The sequence below is a fragment of the Puma concolor genome, chromosome D4, assembly GCF_028749965.1.
Source record: "Puma concolor isolate L17-30 chromosome D4, mPumCon1.1.hap2, whole genome shotgun sequence".
In the NCBI taxonomy this organism is placed as follows: domain Eukaryota; kingdom Metazoa; phylum Chordata; class Mammalia; order Carnivora; family Felidae; genus Puma; species Puma concolor.
In genome coordinates this window covers 30547174-30567373 of record NC_141679.1, presented here as the reverse complement: position 1 = coordinate 30567373, position 20200 = coordinate 30547174, and the positions used below count along the sequence as shown (strand labels likewise).

The following is a 20200-nucleotide window of genomic DNA, read 5'->3' as shown; positions in this document are numbered from 1 at the left end:
TGTAAAAGGTTATAGGAAAATATATCCTTGGAGTTATGGAAGTTCATAAAGGAAGTTTTTAAAAAGCCATAGAAAATATTTATGAACGATAACATGAAAATTAATATATAATGTATGGTAAAGGTGCCATAAATAAAGGAGAAAATACTTACTAAATATATAGCAAGCAAATAATTAATAATCAGAATATGTGAAAAAAACCCACAAAACACCTAAAAATTTATTTAAAAATGACAACCCAGTAGAAGAATGGGCAAAAGAGTACACACCAGTAATTCACACAAATGTCCAAAAAAAAAAAAAAAAGCTCAGCTCCACTGATAACTAGAAAAATGCAAATTAAAACAATATAAGGATAGAATTTCTTGACCATTAGATTGGGAAAAGTTGAAAAGGTTGCTAATATAAAATCCTGGACAGAGTGTGAAGAAATAGCTATAGTTGTATTTTTGGTGGTATGGTTTTAAGGCACCGTATTCTGGCAACACTGTTAAAATTTTATTTATTTATTTTTTTTTAATTTTTTTTTTCAACGTTTATTTATTTTTGGGACAGAGAGAGACAGAGCATGAACGGGGGAGGGGCAGAGAGAGAGGGAGACACAGAATCGGAAACAGGCTCCAGGCTCTGAGCCATCAGCCCAGAGCCTGACGCGGGGCTCGAACTCACGGACCGCGAGATCGTGACCTGGCTGAAGTCGGACGCTTAACCGACTGCGCCACCCAGGCGCCCCGACACTGTTAAAATTTTAGAAGCATGCACCCTTTGATACAATTCCACTTCTTGACTATCTACTCTAGGAATTGATTCACTTGTATATATGAAGAGTTATATAGAAGGGTATTCGTTGTGGTAATATAGGTAATGGGAAAACTTAAAAATAACTCCAGTGCTCACCCTAAAGTGAACTACAGGACACTATGAAACTGGAGTGATGTGGAGATAGATAGGATACTTAGAGATAAGACATATCATCAAGTTAAAAACACAATCTTTATAATGCCATTTATAAAGTGTGAAAGGAAAGAAAACCATAAAATGAATGTTTATTTCTGTATGTGCTTATATATGTATGTAGATGCAGAGAAAAAGGTAAGCAGCAGGAGCCTAGGGGTGTAGAGGGGTTTTGGAGACATCTTTTACAATAAGATTGTATTTGTGTATTGCATAGATAATTTAATAAATTAAAATAGAAAGAGATGTAAACACTGATGCTTCAACTCCAGAAATTTTTATTTGGATGGTTTTGGTGGGAATTGGTTGTGTGTGTGTGTGTGTGTGTGTGTGTGTGTGTGTGTGTGTGTGTTTGACATCTCTCTGGGTGATTTTGAGATCATTGGCTTGAAGATTGAGTTGTTGGCTATTGGAGATCACATATTATAGTCTTTAATTCAGCTTCTTATGTATTTTCTATAATCTGTAATTCCTTATGAAAATAAAGGCACAGTGCTTACTTCTGCAGGACATATACTAAATCTAGAATGACACAGAGAAGATTAGCACAGCCCCACACAAGGGTGACACATAAATTCATGAAAAATTCCATATATTTGTTAAGATGATAAATTTTATGTTATATGCGTTTTACCACAATTAAAAAGATAAAGGTATAAAAACTTAATTAAAACCATAGAGAAAGATTTCAACTAACAGGCCCTTTTGTCACTAACTCAAATGTTATCAGTCTCGGTTTAAACAAATGTTAGTTTTTCCCTTTGTCTTCAGGGAAAGCTCTAGCCTTTCTCACAGTAGTAGTTATAGGTGTGAGGAGTCTCGACCTGTCTGGGACCTCCCAGCATATTGAGTTTGCCTGTCCCCTGTGCCACGTTAATGCAGACCTCTTCTGTGCACTGCCACTCAGCCCAGGAGTTGAGGCACTATCCACTCTGAAGAAGAGTTCTTCCCTGATCTCAGAGAAGCGTCTATTTACCCTCTGGTACCTTATTCTATTTTTTGTCCTGCTGGGAGCCAGAGAGAGGGCTCAGGCCATGCCCATGCCCAAGTGAAGTGAACCACGAAAAAAATGTCCTTATGAATAGGAATCGGCTCAAAAGTTGCTGCAGAAATACAGTTTTTAAACAGGGGGTACTGCCCTAGACTTGTTATATAAATTATACTATAAAATCTTCTAAATTCTGAATTCCAAAACACATTTGGCCCCAGGCATATCTGATGAGAGTGCATTCAGAGGGGTTTTTTTTTTTTTTTAATAAAAAAGGATCTGTGGGTCTTTTATTTTTTTTTAAATAAAAAAGCTCTTAGAATAGTTTTTGGCACATAATAAACACCTAAAAATAAACTACTATTATTATGTCACATATAGCTTGGCCCCGTGTGGCTGTTTTGCTCATAATCCAGAAATCTTTGTCACATTCTGCACATTTAAACCCAGGAGAAGCAAGCACATCACCTTGTGACCAAGTGGGTGATGTTCCAATTCACCTTTAAAACACGACTTCCCTATCTGCTTATCATCTTTCTCATTTTCGGTTTTCCCACCCCCATTCCCAGCTAGCAAGACAAGGACTCAATGTTGTGCTTATCAGCCGGACACTGAAAAAACTACAGGCCATTGCTGCGGAGATTGGTGAGTGACCCAAAGAAATAAGGGAGATGTTTGTGGAGCCCACCAGCCAAGTCTGTACCTGTAGAGGCCCCGTCAGCATTCCTAAGGCTGCTCCTGGAGCCTGATGCACTGGTCCTTCTGCAGGGAGCTGACTTTACAAAGTTAAGGGCAGGACATAAGTGGCATTAGTTCAGCAGGGATTCTGTGGGCTGGGTGAAGTAGGAACAGACACATGCACACATAGATCTACTCTCTCCTTGGTGGAGTGTCTTCATCTCTAGAATTAGTTCTGCTCATCCAGAGGTCCCAGCTGTTTTATTGCTTCTGCTACTTCCTTCAAAAGCAGAATCTATGTTTGGGCATTTCCCTGTATCTATGCCCTGCTCCTTGCAGGGAGTTGAGGGACAGTCCTTGCTGGTGGTTATCAGATTTTTAAAAAATATTTGATCCAGGGCTGCCATGTATGGTTGTACAAGTTGTACACTGTACAACTCTATGAGGCAGCATTTATACTATAATATTTGATTATTATGATCCACTGCAAGGTGTTGTTAGTTAATAGTAATCATATCCCTTTTTAAGTGTTTTATTTCAATAATTAATTATTAATTTAGTAATTTGTAAAATCCTTACCTCAAAAGAATGAGTCTTCAATTATGAAGACTTGTGAAGACTGTGACAGGCTGTCAGGGGATGGCCTTGTGTCTCTGGGGGAGATTTGGAATAGCGTGGGATGGTGGGAAGTGTGGGGCTGGGCAATCACACCATGGAGGCTCAGTGCCCTTCATCCAATGAATTCTGCTTTTGTTCCATGTCTGGATATCAAAAGTAACTTTGTCCAAAACTAGGATATTCTTCAGTGTTTCTCTCATAATGTTTCTCTCATAGTGCTTTTTATTGTCCTTGAAAAGCAAGAAGTGTCTTTGGCCTGAAAATATCCCCCACCTGCCAAACTATGCCTCAAGATCACTTGTCCCAGAAATATTGGGTTTAACTCCAAAGCTAAGCAGGAAGCAGTTGCTGAACTCTACCTGTTGCTTTTATACCCACTGAAGGCTCCTACACAAAGCCAAGTCCACGTGGAATAGCAGAGCGAGCATGGACTTGGAGGGAGCAGAGTGTGGGTGTCTTGGGGAGAGTTAGCTTCTCTGAGCCCTAGTTTTCTCCTCTTAGCAATGGGTGTAATATCTACTTTACAAGGTTGTAGAGAGGTTTAAAATAAGATATTATATGTGTAAATGCTTTATGAATACTACCATGTTGGACAAATGCAGAGGATTGCTCTGTCTATGCCACGGGGACCTGACACTGAGGAGAGGCAACATATCACTATCCTCTTATGGCCTATAGACCAGGGGTCTCATCCTTGAGCATGAACAGGGTCACTGGGAGGGCATGCAGGGTGGAGCCTGAGAATTTGTGTTTCTAACTCCACTTTGAGAACCATTGCACTAAATTTATTTTAGAGCATATACTTGTCATCAGAGTAACTCTCAGAAACACAAGAAACCATCACTCACAAATCTTTTAGCACGTTCCAGCATTTATTGGGGACTTTTTCGTGTTTCTAATTGGGATAATGGTTTTATCCTCTTAAAGGTCTGCTCAGGTAGTGCCAGGAGCATTGGAGAAGTCCATGAGCAAGGGAGGGATTTGAACTCCTGTTCATTAAAGAATAACTGTTGTCTCTAATGCAGAGTGTACCACAGGGAGCAGCGTGAAGATTATACAAGCAGATTTTACCAAAGACAACATCTACGAGCATATTAGAGAAAAACTTGAAGGCTTAGAAATTGGAATTTTAGGTAAGTAAATTGCAAAATGCAAAGCATATTATAATACATTAGTAAAGCAATTATCTTAGTGACGCTTGATTATTCTGTGGTAAACTTGAACTTAACCCATGACTGTTTTTTAAGTTGTAGCATTAAACAAAATATTACTGTTCAATTTTTCAAGAGGCATATTGGATTAACACATTTATGTATGGCTTTGGAATGTATGAAACTAAGATACTTCAACCTTCCCAACCATATTTTATAATATGAAAATGATTTTTTTCCCCCACTGATAACTGATATTAGACAGAAAGACAGAATCTCAGAAACATTGGCCTTGGGGCACCTGGGTGGCTCAGTTGGTTAAGTGTCAGCTCTTGATTTCTGTTCGGGTCATGATCTCACTGTTCATGGGATCGAGCCCTGTGTCAGGTTCTGCACTGACAGCTCAGAGCCTGCTTGGGATTCTCTCTCTTCCTCTCTCCCTGCCCCTCCTCGCCCCACCCTTCATGCTGTCTCTCTCTCACTCTCTCTGTCTCTCAAAAACAAACAAACAAACAAACAAACAAACAAACAAACAAACAAACATTGGCCTAAAGAATTCGTTTAGCAAACAAACATTGCTGTGATTGATTCATGAAATAGCAAGTGAGCATGTTTATTTGAGAATTGACTTTCTTATTCAGAAAACAAGATACTATTTTTTTTTTTTCTGTGGTGACTTATAGACAAGATATTTTATGACCTGATACAGAGCACAGTCTCTATATTATACACGGAAGGAAGATTTGATTTCTAAACTTCCTGCTGAATTTTAAAAATAATGACATTTTTTACTAATAAAAAATGTAAACCACATTGTTGCAGAAAAACCACAAAGAATCTATGAGTGCATAAATTGGTTAATATCTCCACAGCCTGAGATAATGTTCTGGTACATGTCCTTCCAGACATATACACACATATTTCCAAAGCTGGGATTAAATTTACATATTCTTTTGTAACAATTTTAAAAACCATATACCACAAGTGCTTCCCCATGTCTTTAAACTAAGCAGTCATAGTTTTGAATGGCTGCATTGCATTCTGCCATACGGCTGCCTCATGATCCATATGATGTGCTTCCTACTATTGGACAATTGTTTTCCCCTTCAATTTCCTCACTGTTATCAAATTATGTTGCAAAGAACAGCCTTGAACATAATTTTTTTTCTGTCTGTGTTTCCTCAGGGAAACTTCCCAAGAGAAGAAACTTCTGGGGTTGAATATAAGCATTTTTAAGGCTTTTAATAAATATTTGCTACCAGCTCCTCTGACATCATTTTGTTTTGCCTTTGTCAGTCAACAATGTCGGAATGCTTCCAAACCTTCTCCCGAGCCACTTCCTTGATACACCAGATGAAATCCAGGTAGGCCTGGTCTCTTTCTGTGGATGGTTTCCTCTCACTGGGGACTGGGCCTCCTGGCTGGGTAGTCACTAGGGCCTGGGAAAGGGTACAAGGGAGGCTGTCTGGCCAAAATTCTGTATTCCAGGTGGATGTCTGTAGCTCTCCCTTTCTCTTCACTTAAGTACTTGCCACACAGGCAAGGGCACCACTTTTCATGACCATCTCTAGGATATAGACATCTTCCTCCTTCTCTGCACACCAAAACTTACCTGCCCACTGTCCCATTCTCTTGGGGCTCTGTGTTCTGCTTTATAATCTTTGAGGGCTTTGTGTTGGCTAACACATTTACAGCTGTGGTTATAAGTGGGAGAAGGCCAGCTCTTTGGCTTTCATTGTCTTTCCAGGCAATAAGATTTTTTTCAACTTTCAGCGTGAGGAAAGTCTGTGACACAAAACTCTGTGGTTGGGGGTGTTGTACATCCAGCAACCTTGACCCAGACCCATGGCTGCCATTGCATGTCATCAGTGAATTTGTTACGCATTTAATAGTCCTTGAAGACATGATTTGCTGACTCTTCTCCAGGTCCTGACTTTCAAAATCATGTAGTTATACCCGTTCTGAACAGGCTGTCATTGTGTGCCTGTGGTCCTATTTAATCCCCAAGTCTACTGCATGGAAAAATAGTGCCGGATTGCTTGGACTTTGCTGCATGTCCTTGCAAAATTCCCCTCTTAGCCACATATCTAACCCCATCTAAATCCCTATTTTTGGCACAAGTCTGTGTCTCTCTATTAACCATGATCCATTATTGTTTTTGTTTTTCTATTTATGTCTGCATTTGTGCTTGCTTCTGTATGTCCCTCCTTTCCTTTCTGTCTGTCTTGTGTGATTCTAGTAGTTTCTTTATCCAGCATCTGTAGCCCAGAACCTCTACCGTATATTATCATTTACCTTTCTATTTGCTATGCTGTTGTCTTCTAAACCCACATATGCTAACTCTCTTCCTTCAGCTGGAAAATAACCACCTTCCTTTGAAAAACTGTATTTTGAAGGAAAATCTCTACATTTTGAAGGAAATTCTTAATTAACTTTTACTCAAGATCAATTCTTATAGAACCGTAGTGGATGTCAGGTGCTCCCCAGTTCTAGAGCATACTTGGTGACCATCAATCAAGAACCTCATTTCCAGGCCGAGTGAGTGAGGGGCAGTGCTCAGACCCACCCTTTTGCCCATTTTATGGTTCTTTAGCACTGACTGCCTCTCAAGAGATTTTCTCAAATCATCCAGCTAATTCATGGTTGTGATTATTTATTACAGAGTCTCATCCACTGTAACATCACCTCAGTAGTGAAGGTATGTAGTCAATATCTGTGCTAAATGCTTAAAATGTAGTAGCTGTTGGAATCTGGCAACTCAGGAGAATTGCTTTTTTCTGTAGAAGCAGAATTCTGTGAAGCTGAACTGCACTTGATTGAGAGACCAGACAGTGTTTTTTTTAATTGTCTGATTCTCTTTTCATCAGGAAAATACAGTAATGAATTTATTCTCCAGAGTGTCTGAATCTCATTTTTCATCAAGTTTTGTCACATGTCAGGAAATATTAGGCTTCAACATATTAGACATTGAAAGTTTCTCAGGATTCCAGAGTAACTTGAAAAAAAATGGTGCCTTCCTCTAATTTTTGTCTTTGTTAATGGAGGAAAGCTCACTTGGTTTGAAAAATGACAGCAGGCCTGGCTTGGATTTTTCTGGACTTTTGACATTCAACAAATATTTGTTGAATTGAAATTCAAGATTTCTTGTATTCTGATCCTATCTCAGCTACTAGTTAGTTGGACAGTGTTGGCCATGTGGTTTAACTCCCTTGAACTTCAGATTCTTCATCTGTTCTTGAAAGAATGTTGGACTAAGGGATGTGTCAGGTGCCATTCAGCACTCATTTCCTTTGATTAGAGTCAACTGCATAAGCATTTGCAGGCATGACTATCACAAAGCTGTCCTATATTGTGCCTTTGTGTGAATAAGGAAAAGGCACCCCCTCAGAGCAGATGATTTGGGAAAAGGTGCTGCTTAAGCATGGATAGATGATGCTTTTGTGTGAACACAATTTTTCCCTTTCCTCTGAATGGGGAGAGCCCTCCTAATGGCTTGTGAGTGAACCCTGGGCTTTCAGCTGACAGTCACCCCCACAGCTGGGCACCTTGCCCAGTGCACAACATTCACAACTGCACATTACAGTCCTTCTGACTGCTCTGGAAGGTCCAGTAGAACTGTAGCAGTGAATCAGTATGATCCATGGTTTCATGGCATGGGGAGCCCCATTAGGGACAGGAGGGCCCAGTCTCATTTTTATAGCATGGCCTGGCAGAGAAGGGTTGCTTTCCCAAAGAAAAATAAGTTGCTATCAATATAAGGAGGGAGATGGAGGCTGAGCAAACCAATGTAAAATGGACAAAAGTTATGTTCACCATTGGTGGTTCTTCTGTAAAAAGTTTTGTAGTTGTGCTCAGTTTTTATTGGTACATACATTCTTTGTAAGCCGAGCAATCAATAGTTGTTTTAAAACCCAAGCTGATGTAATTGTAAGTTTTATAATGTCCAACTGTTGTCTGCAGTCTTACCACTAAAATCTTTCATGTTATTTTACACGTTGATCTTGCAGTCTTGGTCCATTTGGTCACAGGGTTTCCCAAATATATCTGACAACCTTCTGGCTCCTTTAGCAGACAAATGCTTTGATTTGCTAAAACATTTTTTTATATATTGGTAGACACTTAACTTCCTTAAATAGCAAAGAAAGCAAATTGCAGATTAGCTTTCTGAGAACACCATGCCTCAGTTGGTCACACTGGTTGGAAGCATGACTAGCATCACTTAGTTATCCCAAAGGAGCCACCTGGAAATAGTAGCATTCTCTGTCAAGGGAAGGGATGTGGGAATGAGTCTGAAGGCAAAGGGAAGGTGGGGTAAGAGAGTAAATATCAGGAGCTTTGAGACAGAGAGAGACGCAGAAAGTCTAATGTTATCTCTCTGTTGGGATCATTCATCGAATAAGGCTAGTGATTTCAGTAGGGAGGCTTTGAAGAAATGCTGGTGCTGTCCAACACGCTCCCATAGTGCCCTTTAGGGGGAGGGGAGAGAGAGCCAAGGGGAAGATGAGGGCTTCATCTAGTCCTCATGCTTCTCCTGTCTCGCTCAAAACCCAGTCTTTCAGGAAGTAGTCTACTGCCACTCCACCCCCACTGCTGCCCCAGAGCAGTGAAAACATTATCTGGAGTCCCTCAGGGTTGGGATTAAAGTCCTGACCTATGATATAGGGATGATGGCAGGCATAGAGCCTACTGAGAAGCTCCTGTAGGGCCCCAGACAACACGGAAAAATAGGCAAAATTTGTCTTCTGGTCTTCAGTCTCCTTTATTTCTCTGCCCCTCCCCTTCTGTTTGGATCCTCTCTTCTCAAGCCTCTTCTAGAGACATGCTTGATTCCACTCAGTTGTACTTTTGAGAACATTTCAGTCTGTGGGTTTGCCCCTCCCTCCCTCCCCTTCCTTCCTTCCTTCCTTCCTTCCTTCCTTCCTTCCTTCCTTCCTTCCTTCCTCTTTCTTTCTTTCTTTCTTTCTTTCTTTCTTTCTTTCTTTCTTTCTTTCCTGAGAGAGAGAGAAGCAGAGGGAGAGGGAGAGAATCTTAAGTAGGCTCCATGACCAGTGGAAAGCTGGACACAGGGCTTGCTTTCACAATGACGAGATTATGACCTGAACTGAAATAAAGAGTTAGATACCTACTCAACTGAGCCACCCAGGTGCCTCTGCCTCTTCCTTAACTCTTAAAATGAGTGCCTTATAATTATGACGTGAAAAGCTCTTTTATTGGGGCATTTAAGCTGCAGAACTGGTAGGAAAAACCCCTTCCAGGGCCAGGCAAGTTGGGACAGGGAACAGATTCCTTCACACTGCTGTAATTCCAATGGACAGAGAGACATGATCTGTATATGGAGCTATTTCACAGTCCACCTGTGAGCTACTTACTTGGCTGCTGTGGGATTGAAGAGATGTACTTCTCTATCTCATTCCTTTTATGTGAGACGTTCACGGACACTTGTTAGATTTCCTGACGTCCTTCCTACTTCTAACTCATGGGTGAAGTTTGTGATGGCCCACCTACTTATGCCTGTCTCCCAGAATGAAAAGTATCTGGGGAACTTCAGTGTTGATTCCATGGCTGGAAGCCAATTTCCATAATTTTTCACTGCCCTCATTTTTCAGGAAGACTAGCTTTATGGGGAAGAAACCAGAAGCCTCTAACAGTTTGCCATTAGTCTAGGTGCTTCTTGTGGGTTTTATTCATACTCTAGTGTTGCCAGAATCATCTCCAATGAGTGTCAGCAGATTTTCAAGGCCACCTGAGAGATAAAGCTCTTTTTTCCTACTTCCTCTGGCACCTGCTTCCCTAAGCCCCCACCCACTGGCTACTAACTTCCTTTGTTAGAGGGCTTAATTCTACCCTTCCTCTTACAGATGACACAGCTAATTCTGAAACGCATGGAATCAAGGTAAAGACTTTTTTTGAAAAAGCGCAGAACAACATGGCCTCCCTGGCCTGACAGTTAACTGGCCTGGGGACTAGGAATGGGGTAGGAAGGGTGGGGGGATAGGGTTCATCTGGCTGCAGCTTTAACCAACGGAAAAACTGTGATGAAAGGACATGGTGATTCCAGCAGGAAATGTAGCATTCTGCGCCAAGCCAGCTTTGCAAACAGATAAGCCTATTTGAAGGTCAAATGTGGCATCTACCGGAGGGAGGAAGAGAACAGTGGTTTCACCACACATTGTATTAAAAAGATTAACTCGGGGTGCCTGGGTGGCTCAGTCAGTTGAGCTTCCAACTTCGGCTCAGGTCATGATCTCATGGTTTGTGAGTTCAAGCCCCACGATGGGCTCTGTGCTGACAGCCTGGTTTGGATTCTGTTTTCTCCCTTTCTCTCTGCCCCTCCCCTGCTCACATTCTTTCTCTCAAAAATAAATAAATGTTGAAAAAAATTTTAAAAAAGATTAACTCATGTTGAACATAAAAGAAACTTCAGAGGTTGGCCTGAGATCAAAGCTATCTTTTGTTATTTCTCAAATTTTGTAGTAAAAATCACCACCTGTCGGTGTCTCTACTTAGTCCATAGTTTTATTACCCTATTACAACACCCCTTTGGGAACTGGCTTTTCTCAGGTGGTATTCATTAGACACAAATGGTTGATAGTTTTATCTTCCCTAGAAGAAGGGGCTTAGCCTTGTATTCTAATTTGCAGTTTCTTGTTATTTTCTGAATTGAATCCATCTAACTGGGAAGGATTAAAGTTACTGAATTTCAAAAGGATTAAGTAAGGATCCTGGAGACTTGTGCATGGGTTCCTGTGTGAACAGATGATGGACTGTCAAATTCCACCCAAGAAAGGATTCTGCATTTGACATCTGTCCTATCCTGGGTCATCTCTATGAATCAGAAGGGACCTTGAACTTATGTGGTCACATTTGAGAAAGAAGGACCCCTTTCTCCTGAGTCTTGTCTGAGTGGAGTTGGTTCTCTGCATTTTGATGGGGGATGTTTGTCATAGCAGAGCCACTGTTTTGAGTCACAAGCCCTTGATGTCACGACTATTGGGTAACATCACTGTATGGTGTTGGGGTCTACACCATAGGAAAGGGCCACTTACGGTTCTGGGGAGAACACTTAGTGCACACAGCAGCCTAGAGAGGGTGGACTTTTCTAGTGGTCACAGGAGCCCCTTTGTTTTCTTTCTTCTCAAGCTGTGTGTGACCAGGCAGCAAAACATTCAGAACTTTAATTCTTTGATTTTTAGGCGGAAAGGTCTCATCTTGAACATTTCTTCCGGGGTGGCCCTCTTTCCCTGGCCACTCTACTCCACGTATTCGGCTTCCAAGGTGAGCAGCAGCATGCAGTCCAAGTTTCCTTCTCCTTCTGCTCTTGTTTCTCCTAGCTGGCATTTTCCTTTGGACTTTGGATCATCTGGCAAGCTGATGGACAGATTTGCCTGGAGAGCAAATGTACAGGGGGCTTCTGTGTACAGGGCTCATCAGCAGACATCTGGGAACCATGTCAGCAGATGCCCATGGGTTGATGAAGCCCTGAGGCAGCACAGCTGGACAAGCGCAGTCCCCATGGGACTCCAGGCCCCACTCAGTCTCTTGCTTCATAGCCCTGCTCCTTTGCTTCCAGCAAGTAGCACTGTGTCTTTCTTCTGTCCTGGAGGCCTAGCCAGGTGGCCCATGCCCTAGTCATAAAACCAAACCCTCAGAGGAGGGGGTGTTCCCTAGCACTGAGACAAGGGAGAGCCTTCTCTGGGTAAGGTCATCTATATGCAGTGGCCCTAGGCATGTATTAATCCCAAAATATATGTTCCTGCTCATTGAGGGAGTTCTTCCCAGGCCAAGAAGTCCTAACTCCCATTAGACAAACTGCTGCATTTTAAGGTAAAGCAGGTCAGCTCCCTGCAGTCCCTTTAAGGTCTGACTAAGTTGGCTCTGAGGACAAAGCAAGCTCTCCCCTTAAGTGTTTTCTCCTTTTTGCTCCAGGCTTTTGTGTGTACGTTTTCCAAAGCCCTGCAAGCGGAATATAAAAGGAAAGGAATCATTATCCAGGTGAGGTCAACAGCTCTGAGTCTGTGGGACTGGGGCTAGGAAGTGTGGATTCCCATGGAGCTGGGGTACTGCTTCCTGCAGGGCAGGTGGCACATGCATGGCCAGGTGGGAGGGTCTGGATGACACCACGTGAGTTCCTGTGACCCTCGCAGTGGCAGCTGCCACCATAGTTGCCCTAGGTGCTGGAGGAGGAAATGGGGCAGGGTGAGTGAGCACTGCATCATGATAGTGTCTTGGTCTTGTCTGACCAGCCTTTACTCTCTGACTCAGGTGCAGGAGATAGGTTTAGGCAGGAGGAATTGTGGAGAAGAAGCAAAAGAAAACCGGGCAAGAGATCTGTATTGAAAAGAGGCGGTGGTTGGGGGGTAGCGGTTGGGTGGTGAGTAGCATTTGTGAAGGGGGTAGTATTTGTTGGGGGATAGTGGCCATCGAGGGGTGTAATGGCGGTCGGAGAGTGGGTAGTGGCAGTGGGGGGGGGTAGCAACGGTTGGGGTGAGCAGTGGCGGTAAGGGAGTAGCAGCGGTGGCGGGTACTCTGGGAGCTGTTCATCTGTGATGGGCCACAAAGGTCCCCACCCTGGTTCTTGAGCGGTTAGAGTAGAAGTGCTTGGCTTCCTCTTTCACCTACAACAGCGGAACCATTGTGGAGATGACCTTGTGCCAACCTTAAACAGAGGAGGGTTGTCACAGCCATCAGCAGAGTGTGCAGTATGATTCTTGAGGTGTCAGTGACATATATGTGCTTGCAGCAAAATAGAGTTAACTGCTTTCTGGAACTTGGAATAAACAGTTTACAGAGGTTTTTTGTTATTGTTTGGGAAGAAGCTTTAAGACATACTATTAGAAATGAAAAGGTACACTCACAGTTAAATCTGTAAAATCATTGCTGTACATACTGATTTTCAATTAAAATACTCAGGTGAGAACATCTCAGATGCCTGTTCCTATAAATTAATCACTTATAAGATAAAGGCATATCAATATGCCATATTCAATAGGCAGATATGAGTTAATGGTAGGAACTTTGCAAATAGCACTGTCTTTCATGGTGAATGATTATAACAACCCTGTCACTAGACCACAGTTCTGTTCTCTGCCCTGATGGTCTCAATTGTCACCTATGAGATAGTTCCCCGTCCTATCCATTCTCCAACTCCCAGTTGAAGATAGATTCTTTTTGCAACAGTGCTGCCCCATATAAGCTAAGTTTCCTGCAGTAAAAAATAACTCGTAAAATCTCATTGGCCTCAAACTGCAAAGATTTATTTCTCATTCACTATAAACTGGCAGAGAGGATTAACTCATTGTAGCCATGCAGGGACCCAGGCAGATGGAGCAGCTGCCATCTTGGATATTGTCAGTTGACATGCCAGAGAAAAAGTGGGAGGAGTTCTTGAAGATCTTGCTTTGATAATTAAGGGCTCTGGGTCAAAAAATATAAGAAGCATGCATTCTCAAACCCAGTTACTTCTCTATCTGGAAACTGGGTTTAAGAATGCACGCTTCTTATATTTCTCTAAGAGTAACACTTTGAGATCTTTAGAAGGAAACTGTTATACAAATTAATGACTGTTAATTTCCATGAGAACCAATTCAATTGGATTGATCGACTTATAATTAGATTCAGTTATGAAACAACACAATTTCAAGTGTGATATTGATTAAGTTTTGGGGTGGGGGGGGTTTTGGAGCCGATGGCCAAGAAAAAATTCTTGAAGACATCTTTGGTGCAAAAAGGTGATTTTATTAAAGCATGGGGACAGGACCCATGGGCAGGAAGAGCTGCACTGAGGTTGTGAAGAGTGGCTGGTTATATACTATGGAGTTGAGGGAGGTAAAGTCAAAAAGGAGGCCTCCAGAGGGACTTTGATATGCTAAGGAGGACTCAAAGATACTGGAGGCCTGGCTATTGTCAAATTGAGGTTGTTTTCCTGTAGTAAGGCATTAGCATAGGACAGTTGGGAGTTTCTGGAGAATTGTTATACTCTATTTGTCTCAAGTATTTGTCAATTGGCTGCAGGTTATAAGGGAATTTAATTTTACCTGCCATTTCCTTCTTGCTTTGTTCCCCACATCACTATGGAGGCATGATGTTGGGGCTCCAGGAAAGTGAGTCTATAGGTTTCTGGAGATTAGGCTATTGATAAGATTGCCTTTTTCTTGTACTTTACTAAGATATTTATAAACTGATGGAGACCCATGCCCTGTACAACTGTGATCTCTACAGTTAACCATTTATTTTCTTTCCTTTCCTTTGTTCTTGGGCAGCCTGGCATCCCTGAGGAATATCACACATATCCCACAGGGTGTGTGTGTGTGTGTGTGTGCGCGCGCGCATGCATACACTAGCTTGTATTTTGCCCTCAACATGCCTTATGCTCCCTCATCAATGTGAAGAAAATGTGATGTGAGAAAAAATAAAACCAAGAAAACAAGCATGGATCTTTTTTTTCTTTCTAAAGATGCTGAGGTCTCTGTCTGGGAATAAAGTAAGAAACCCCATTATGAAATCTCATGCTAGGACACAGTGTGGTGAGATCACAGGTGGAAACATGCTGTTGAATTTGCAAGGCACAATGTGTGATTGTTTATTTTTCTTACCACAATAGGAAAGATCATCAGGTATGTGCCACTCCTGGCTCCTAACTGAAGTGTGAAAATGTGAATCCAGATAGCTTTGCATTGCTCCAGCTTTGGCTGTATGTGTTAGAAATAAACTTCTCAGATAATGTTGCCAGATAAAATATAGGACATCCAGTTTAGTGTGAATTTCAGATAATAGTAATTTCTTTTTTGGTATATGTGTAGGTCATGTAATACTTGGGACATATTATACTTTAATCTTTTTCCTTGTTTGTCTGGATTTCAAATTTTACTGAGTGTCCTACATTTTTATTGTCGAAATCTGGCCACCGTGTCTAAGAGATAATTCATGTCCTCAGTCACCCCGTGTACATTTGAACCACCTGACACGGTTGTGGCTAAGGCCTCAGCTTGAGTTAGTGATAAAGTTAAACCAGAAACCAGCCTTTCTGATTCACAGCTCTGTGCCAGTTTATGCCTTGTCAGTGCTCCATTATCAGTTAAGATCCCGAGACTTTTTACAGGAAGAACAGAATTGGAAAATGAAGAGGTGGTTAAAATAAGTGTTAATTGATCAGGTGTGGGCAGATTGCTCCTGTGTTATGGCCTTTATTTCCCATTGTAGGTGCTGACTCCCTATGCTGTTTCGACCCCAATGACAAAGTATCTAAACACCAACATGGTAACCAAGACTGCTGATGAGTTTGTTAAAGAATCACTGAATTATGTCATGATTGGAGACGAAACCTGTGGCTGCCTCATCCACGAAATCTTGGTAACTGATAAATTCTTTCTCAAAGCAAGAGAGGCAGGTGTGCAGGCAACCCCAGCAGAGCTCTTCCTTGCTATTGGAACAGTCAACCGTTTCCTCTAGTGCTGCCAGAGGGTATGCTACTAAGTAGTAATATAGCCAGTTAAAGAGCATATGTGGCAAAGAGGAGAAGCTGGAGGCCTGGGTGCTCAGACCATAGATAATCCCAAAATTGGCAAATATCACCCTTGGCTGCCTCACTTCTTTCCTCAAAAAGTAAGGTGGCTTCCTGAGTGCTTGGGAAGGGCAGACCAAGACACAGGGAGCTTCCCTGGGTGGGGGTGAAAGGGGTTGCTAATGTCTTCTCTGGCCCCCTGTGTTAGGAAATGTTTAGCTAACTGGCTTTCCAGGAAAAAAAACCCAAAACCTTTGATTTATAGCGTTTGCTGATTTCCATGGTTTAAGAACTCCCCCATGGCTGAGTTTATAGCTACCATTGTGTTGTCATGGCACTTGAATTTAGGAGTGTGCATGATTGGCTCTTTTGGGCAAGTACAAGCTGGCTCTTGCACAGCATGGACTCCACCAAATGTGGGAATAAAATTCAGTGGCATACGGTATGAGGAGTTCCTACTGTCCCTAGGCTGCTTTTAGAAGCAACCACAAACATGAAACACAGGTAGATTTGACTGTTGCATGCTGATACTGAAAACAAACACACACAGTGTCAGGGCAGTTCTGTTGCCGGTATCACCAACACATTTTAGACAGATCTTTACTTTCCCTTCATATTTCAACGGTCTCATGTTGAAATGAGACATATTTCTCATATTTCTCCTCTGCCTCATGTGCTTTTCTACCATGGGAATTCGGTTTCTCCCCACTGTCTCTTTCTCTCTCAGGTGCTAGAAGGATTCATGGGTGAATACACTAAATCTTCCCAAAGCATTCAATTACCTCTTGGGACTTACAGAGACTCTACAAGAGATACTGAATTGACTTAGAGAACTACTTGCTACTTTTACTGTAGAACCCCAACAATGTGCAGAATCACCAATTTAACATACACTTTTACAAAGTGGACATGCAGAAAGACCGTTAGATATTTATTTTGCCTATTGCTGATCTGGTCTTTCTCCAGATTACCACTTGCTGTGTGGTGGATAAACAAATGTACAATGAGTTTAAATTTAGTTTGATCTGGTAATCTAAACTACATATTTAGAAAATGTGCTTTTGTCTATTATTTAAAGTTTTCAGTCTTTCTGGGAGCATCCCTTTCTCCTGACTCTCTCACTGAGATGATATTGGGAAGAAAAATCTCCACTATTTCCTGCTGGTCCTTAAGTGTGTGTGGCTGATGTCCCACATCTACCTGGTGCTTGATGACCCTTTCTGTCCATTTGGCTTGGCCAGTGAACTGCCAGCTGGTAACTGCAGACCTCTGAATCTCTGCTACTTCCCTCATCCAGCCATAGCCCTGCAGTCCTTCTGCAGCTTTGGTTCATAAACATGCTCTGGCTCTCACTTCCACATCACCATCAACATGGACTTGACTCATGCTGGATAAACGAATGTCAGCACCTCCCTCACCATGCTGAGATAATGTTCCATATCTCCCCCTTTGCCTTCAGTGCCACCCTTACTTATTTAACACAGTTGCATATTCTTTATCTGAATCCCCTGGTTCCCCAGCCCTCTACCCAGCCTAAGCCCAGAGGACACACATATCAAAGGACACACACCCTCTGGGATGTTGATGTCTTTAATGGAATCCATCAGCATTTAGAAAATGTTTTCTTGAGCCAATAGCCTATCTTGCAGGGATGTTGTTTTGCTATATAATGCAATTCTAGATGTCAAAAGTTGAAAAAAATGTTTGGCTTTTCTTTTTTGATTTCTTTTTTTGGTAATGTTTGCTTGTTTGTTTGTTTTGAGATAGATAGATAGAGAGAGAGAGGTAGAGAGAGAATCTCAAGCAGGCTCTGCACTCTCAGCATAGAGCTCAATGAAGGGCTTGATCTCACAAACTGAGATCATGACCTGAGCTGACATCAAGAGTTGGATGTTTACCTGACTAAGCCACACAGGAGCTCCTCTCTTTTGATTACTTATGTAACAGATCAGATCTCTTCTGGCAAACAGATGCCAAGTACAGACTAGGCAAAAGAGTACTTGTGCCTGTCAAAGCAAAAGAGAAAGCAAAGGAGAACACACAAATCATTAAAGCCAATTTAGTGTTTGCCGGGACTTAGAAAGATTGTTGAATCTAAAGTTATGAGTAATCAAGTAGAATCGACTGGTAAACAAAAAACCATTCCATTACAAAAAGGCAAGGCAAAGACAACATGCTCTTTACTCCCAAGGAGTTTTAGGGCAGGAACTGACATTAGAATGGAATCTCTAAGGTAGAGTCTGTGTGGTACTTGAGGTTACCTCACTTAATCCTCCTAATCATTTAGTAAGGTAGGTCATTTGGATCTTGTTTTACAGTTGAAGAAACTGAAGTTCAGAGCTAGATCAGATGCCCAAGGCCACTTGACTGGTAATGGTGAAGCTAGGGTTTAAGTCCACTTTAGCTCAATGTCATGCTTTTCCTGGTTTCATCTATACCATCCTTCTAGGTTGGTATGGGGTAGACAGCAATGGAGATGGAAGAAGGGACATTTTAGAACATTTTCTAGGGACCTGGAATCATTTATTTTCTTTATGGATGACTTCACTAAGCCAAAATATTTAGTTTAAGGCAGAGCTAATGAAAGGGATTGATTTTGCTGTAAGATTAAAAAGCTCTAAAGGGGAGAAAAATGAAGTCCTTGAGGAAGAAGTTGCATTCACTCATTGACTTGGTTGGTGGAAGAAGAGTTCTACTTTGGTTCCCAGAAGCTGTCTTTGGTCCCCTACTTAGAAATATCTCAATTAATGCAATGGTCTGAGAATCTGAGCTGTCTGAAGAATATGAACACTCCCTGAAAAGCTCACATCTTCCTCTGGTTGAAAGCCTGTTGTTTAGTGGGGAGCAGGAATGTTGGATGCCCAAGATTACAATGTAGACAAAATGATTTCTTCTGGGGGTCTGGACCAGTTTTATAGGACATGGGTATGATTTGAGGGCAAGAAGCCTTCCAATGCTTGTGCCTATGCCTGACATGCAGCCAACTAAGCATTCATGCCTTGGCTTGAAGCACCCTCCTCCTTTTCCAAGAAAATGCTCTGTGTTAGTAATTTATACCTTGCTGTGTCAGACTTTTGTTCGTGAATTCATCTATGCATTTGTGTATTTGCTTAGCACCTATTATGCCTCAGGCATTGTGTAAGGTAATAAGAGCATTTCTGACTGTTTTCTGGAATCTCATTTTAGTAGAACCTTGGTAAAAAGAACCTGAAGACACTGGGGAGATTGGGCACCAGGAAGAGGAAGTGCTTACTAAGAGAAGGAGAAAGGGGTGTGGGGTGAGTTCTGAACAGAGTTCTCTTAATTTAGAATTTATTCTGGGCTGATTGTACAAGTGACTGTTTTGGTTTTTGAGAAAATCTTGCTTGCTGAGAAAGTGCTACAAATTTTTAAATTTTAGCAAATGCTTAAAAGATTTTGAGACTTAAGTTCAGTAGTCAGAAAGATATTTTTAGGGGCGCCTGGGTGGCCCAATCGGTTAAGTGTCTGACTCTTCATTTTGGCTCAGATCATGCTCTCATGATTTGTGAGTTTGAGTGCTGTGTTGGGCTCCATGCTGATTGCTTGGATCCTGCTTGGGATCCTCTCTCTCCCTCTCTCTACCCCTTCCCTGCTCATGCTTTCTGTCTGTCTCTCAAAATAAATAAACTTAAAAAAAAAGAAAAATATTTTTAAAGATAATGACTATAAATTGAGATGTTTAGTTGTAACTTGTTTGCTCTTCTTTTTTCCCCCCAAACACTCGTGTTTTTGTCTATTTAAGCGGAGTTTCCTGAACCTGATCCCATCCTGGGTTTTGTACAGCAGCACATTCCAGAAGAAATACATGGACTACCTCAAGCACAATACCAACACCATATAGTCCAAGTGGGCTGATGCTCCATCCAGCATTGTTCTCCAAGTTCCGTGTTGGCTGCAGAAAACTTATGAGCAGACCAGCACCTGCCACTCCTCTGAAGCTGGAGATGCTGTGTCACAAATACAGTACTGAAAATACAACTTTTTTTTCCATTTTACTTGAGTCTGGAGATCTTTGGGAAAGCTGTAGTGTAAAAATGTGTTGTGCAATGGGGTTTTGTGGCTTTCTGTGTGAGAAGATGGGAGTGTCTATAGGAGAAACTAGAGGAATTTCTACATGAGATTATAACATAAATGTGGTGAGAAGAAAGCCTTTGATACTTGGCATATTCAGAACAATTATACCTATAAGCTACTTTACAGCTATGTTAAAGAAAGTCTGAAGGGGACACCTTGGTGGCTCAGGCAGTTAAACGTCCCACTCTTGATTTCTGCTCAGGTCATGATCTCTTA

The 20200-nt window shown here is 41.7% G+C and overlaps 1 protein-coding gene and 1 non-coding gene across 2 annotated transcripts in view; both read left to right on the top strand.

Moving 5' to 3' along the window:
* HSD17B3 (hydroxysteroid 17-beta dehydrogenase 3) overlaps positions 1 to 19904 on the top strand; it is a 47802-nt gene extending 27898 nt beyond the window's left edge. The window contains exons 3-11 of the mRNA XM_025931664.2: positions 2512 to 2587; positions 4264 to 4371; positions 5686 to 5753; positions 7052 to 7087; positions 10248 to 10282; positions 11583 to 11664; positions 12316 to 12381; positions 15589 to 15738; positions 19653 to 19904. Of these exons, the coding sequence (XP_025787449.1) occupies positions 2512 to 2587; positions 4264 to 4371; positions 5686 to 5753; positions 7052 to 7087; positions 10248 to 10282; positions 11583 to 11664; positions 12316 to 12381; positions 15589 to 15738; positions 19653 to 19751 (720 nt within the window). The 3' untranslated portion in view covers positions 19752 to 19904. The remainder of the gene's footprint in view (positions 1 to 2511; positions 2588 to 4263; positions 4372 to 5685; positions 5754 to 7051; positions 7088 to 10247; positions 10283 to 11582; positions 11665 to 12315; positions 12382 to 15588; positions 15739 to 19652) is intronic.
* Positions 1447 to 1552, top strand: LOC112868756 (U6 spliceosomal RNA). Its single transcript, XR_003224351.1, has one exon. It is a non-coding gene; the product is annotated as a U6 spliceosomal RNA (small nuclear RNA).
* Positions 19905 to 20200: the final 296 nt, after the last annotated feature.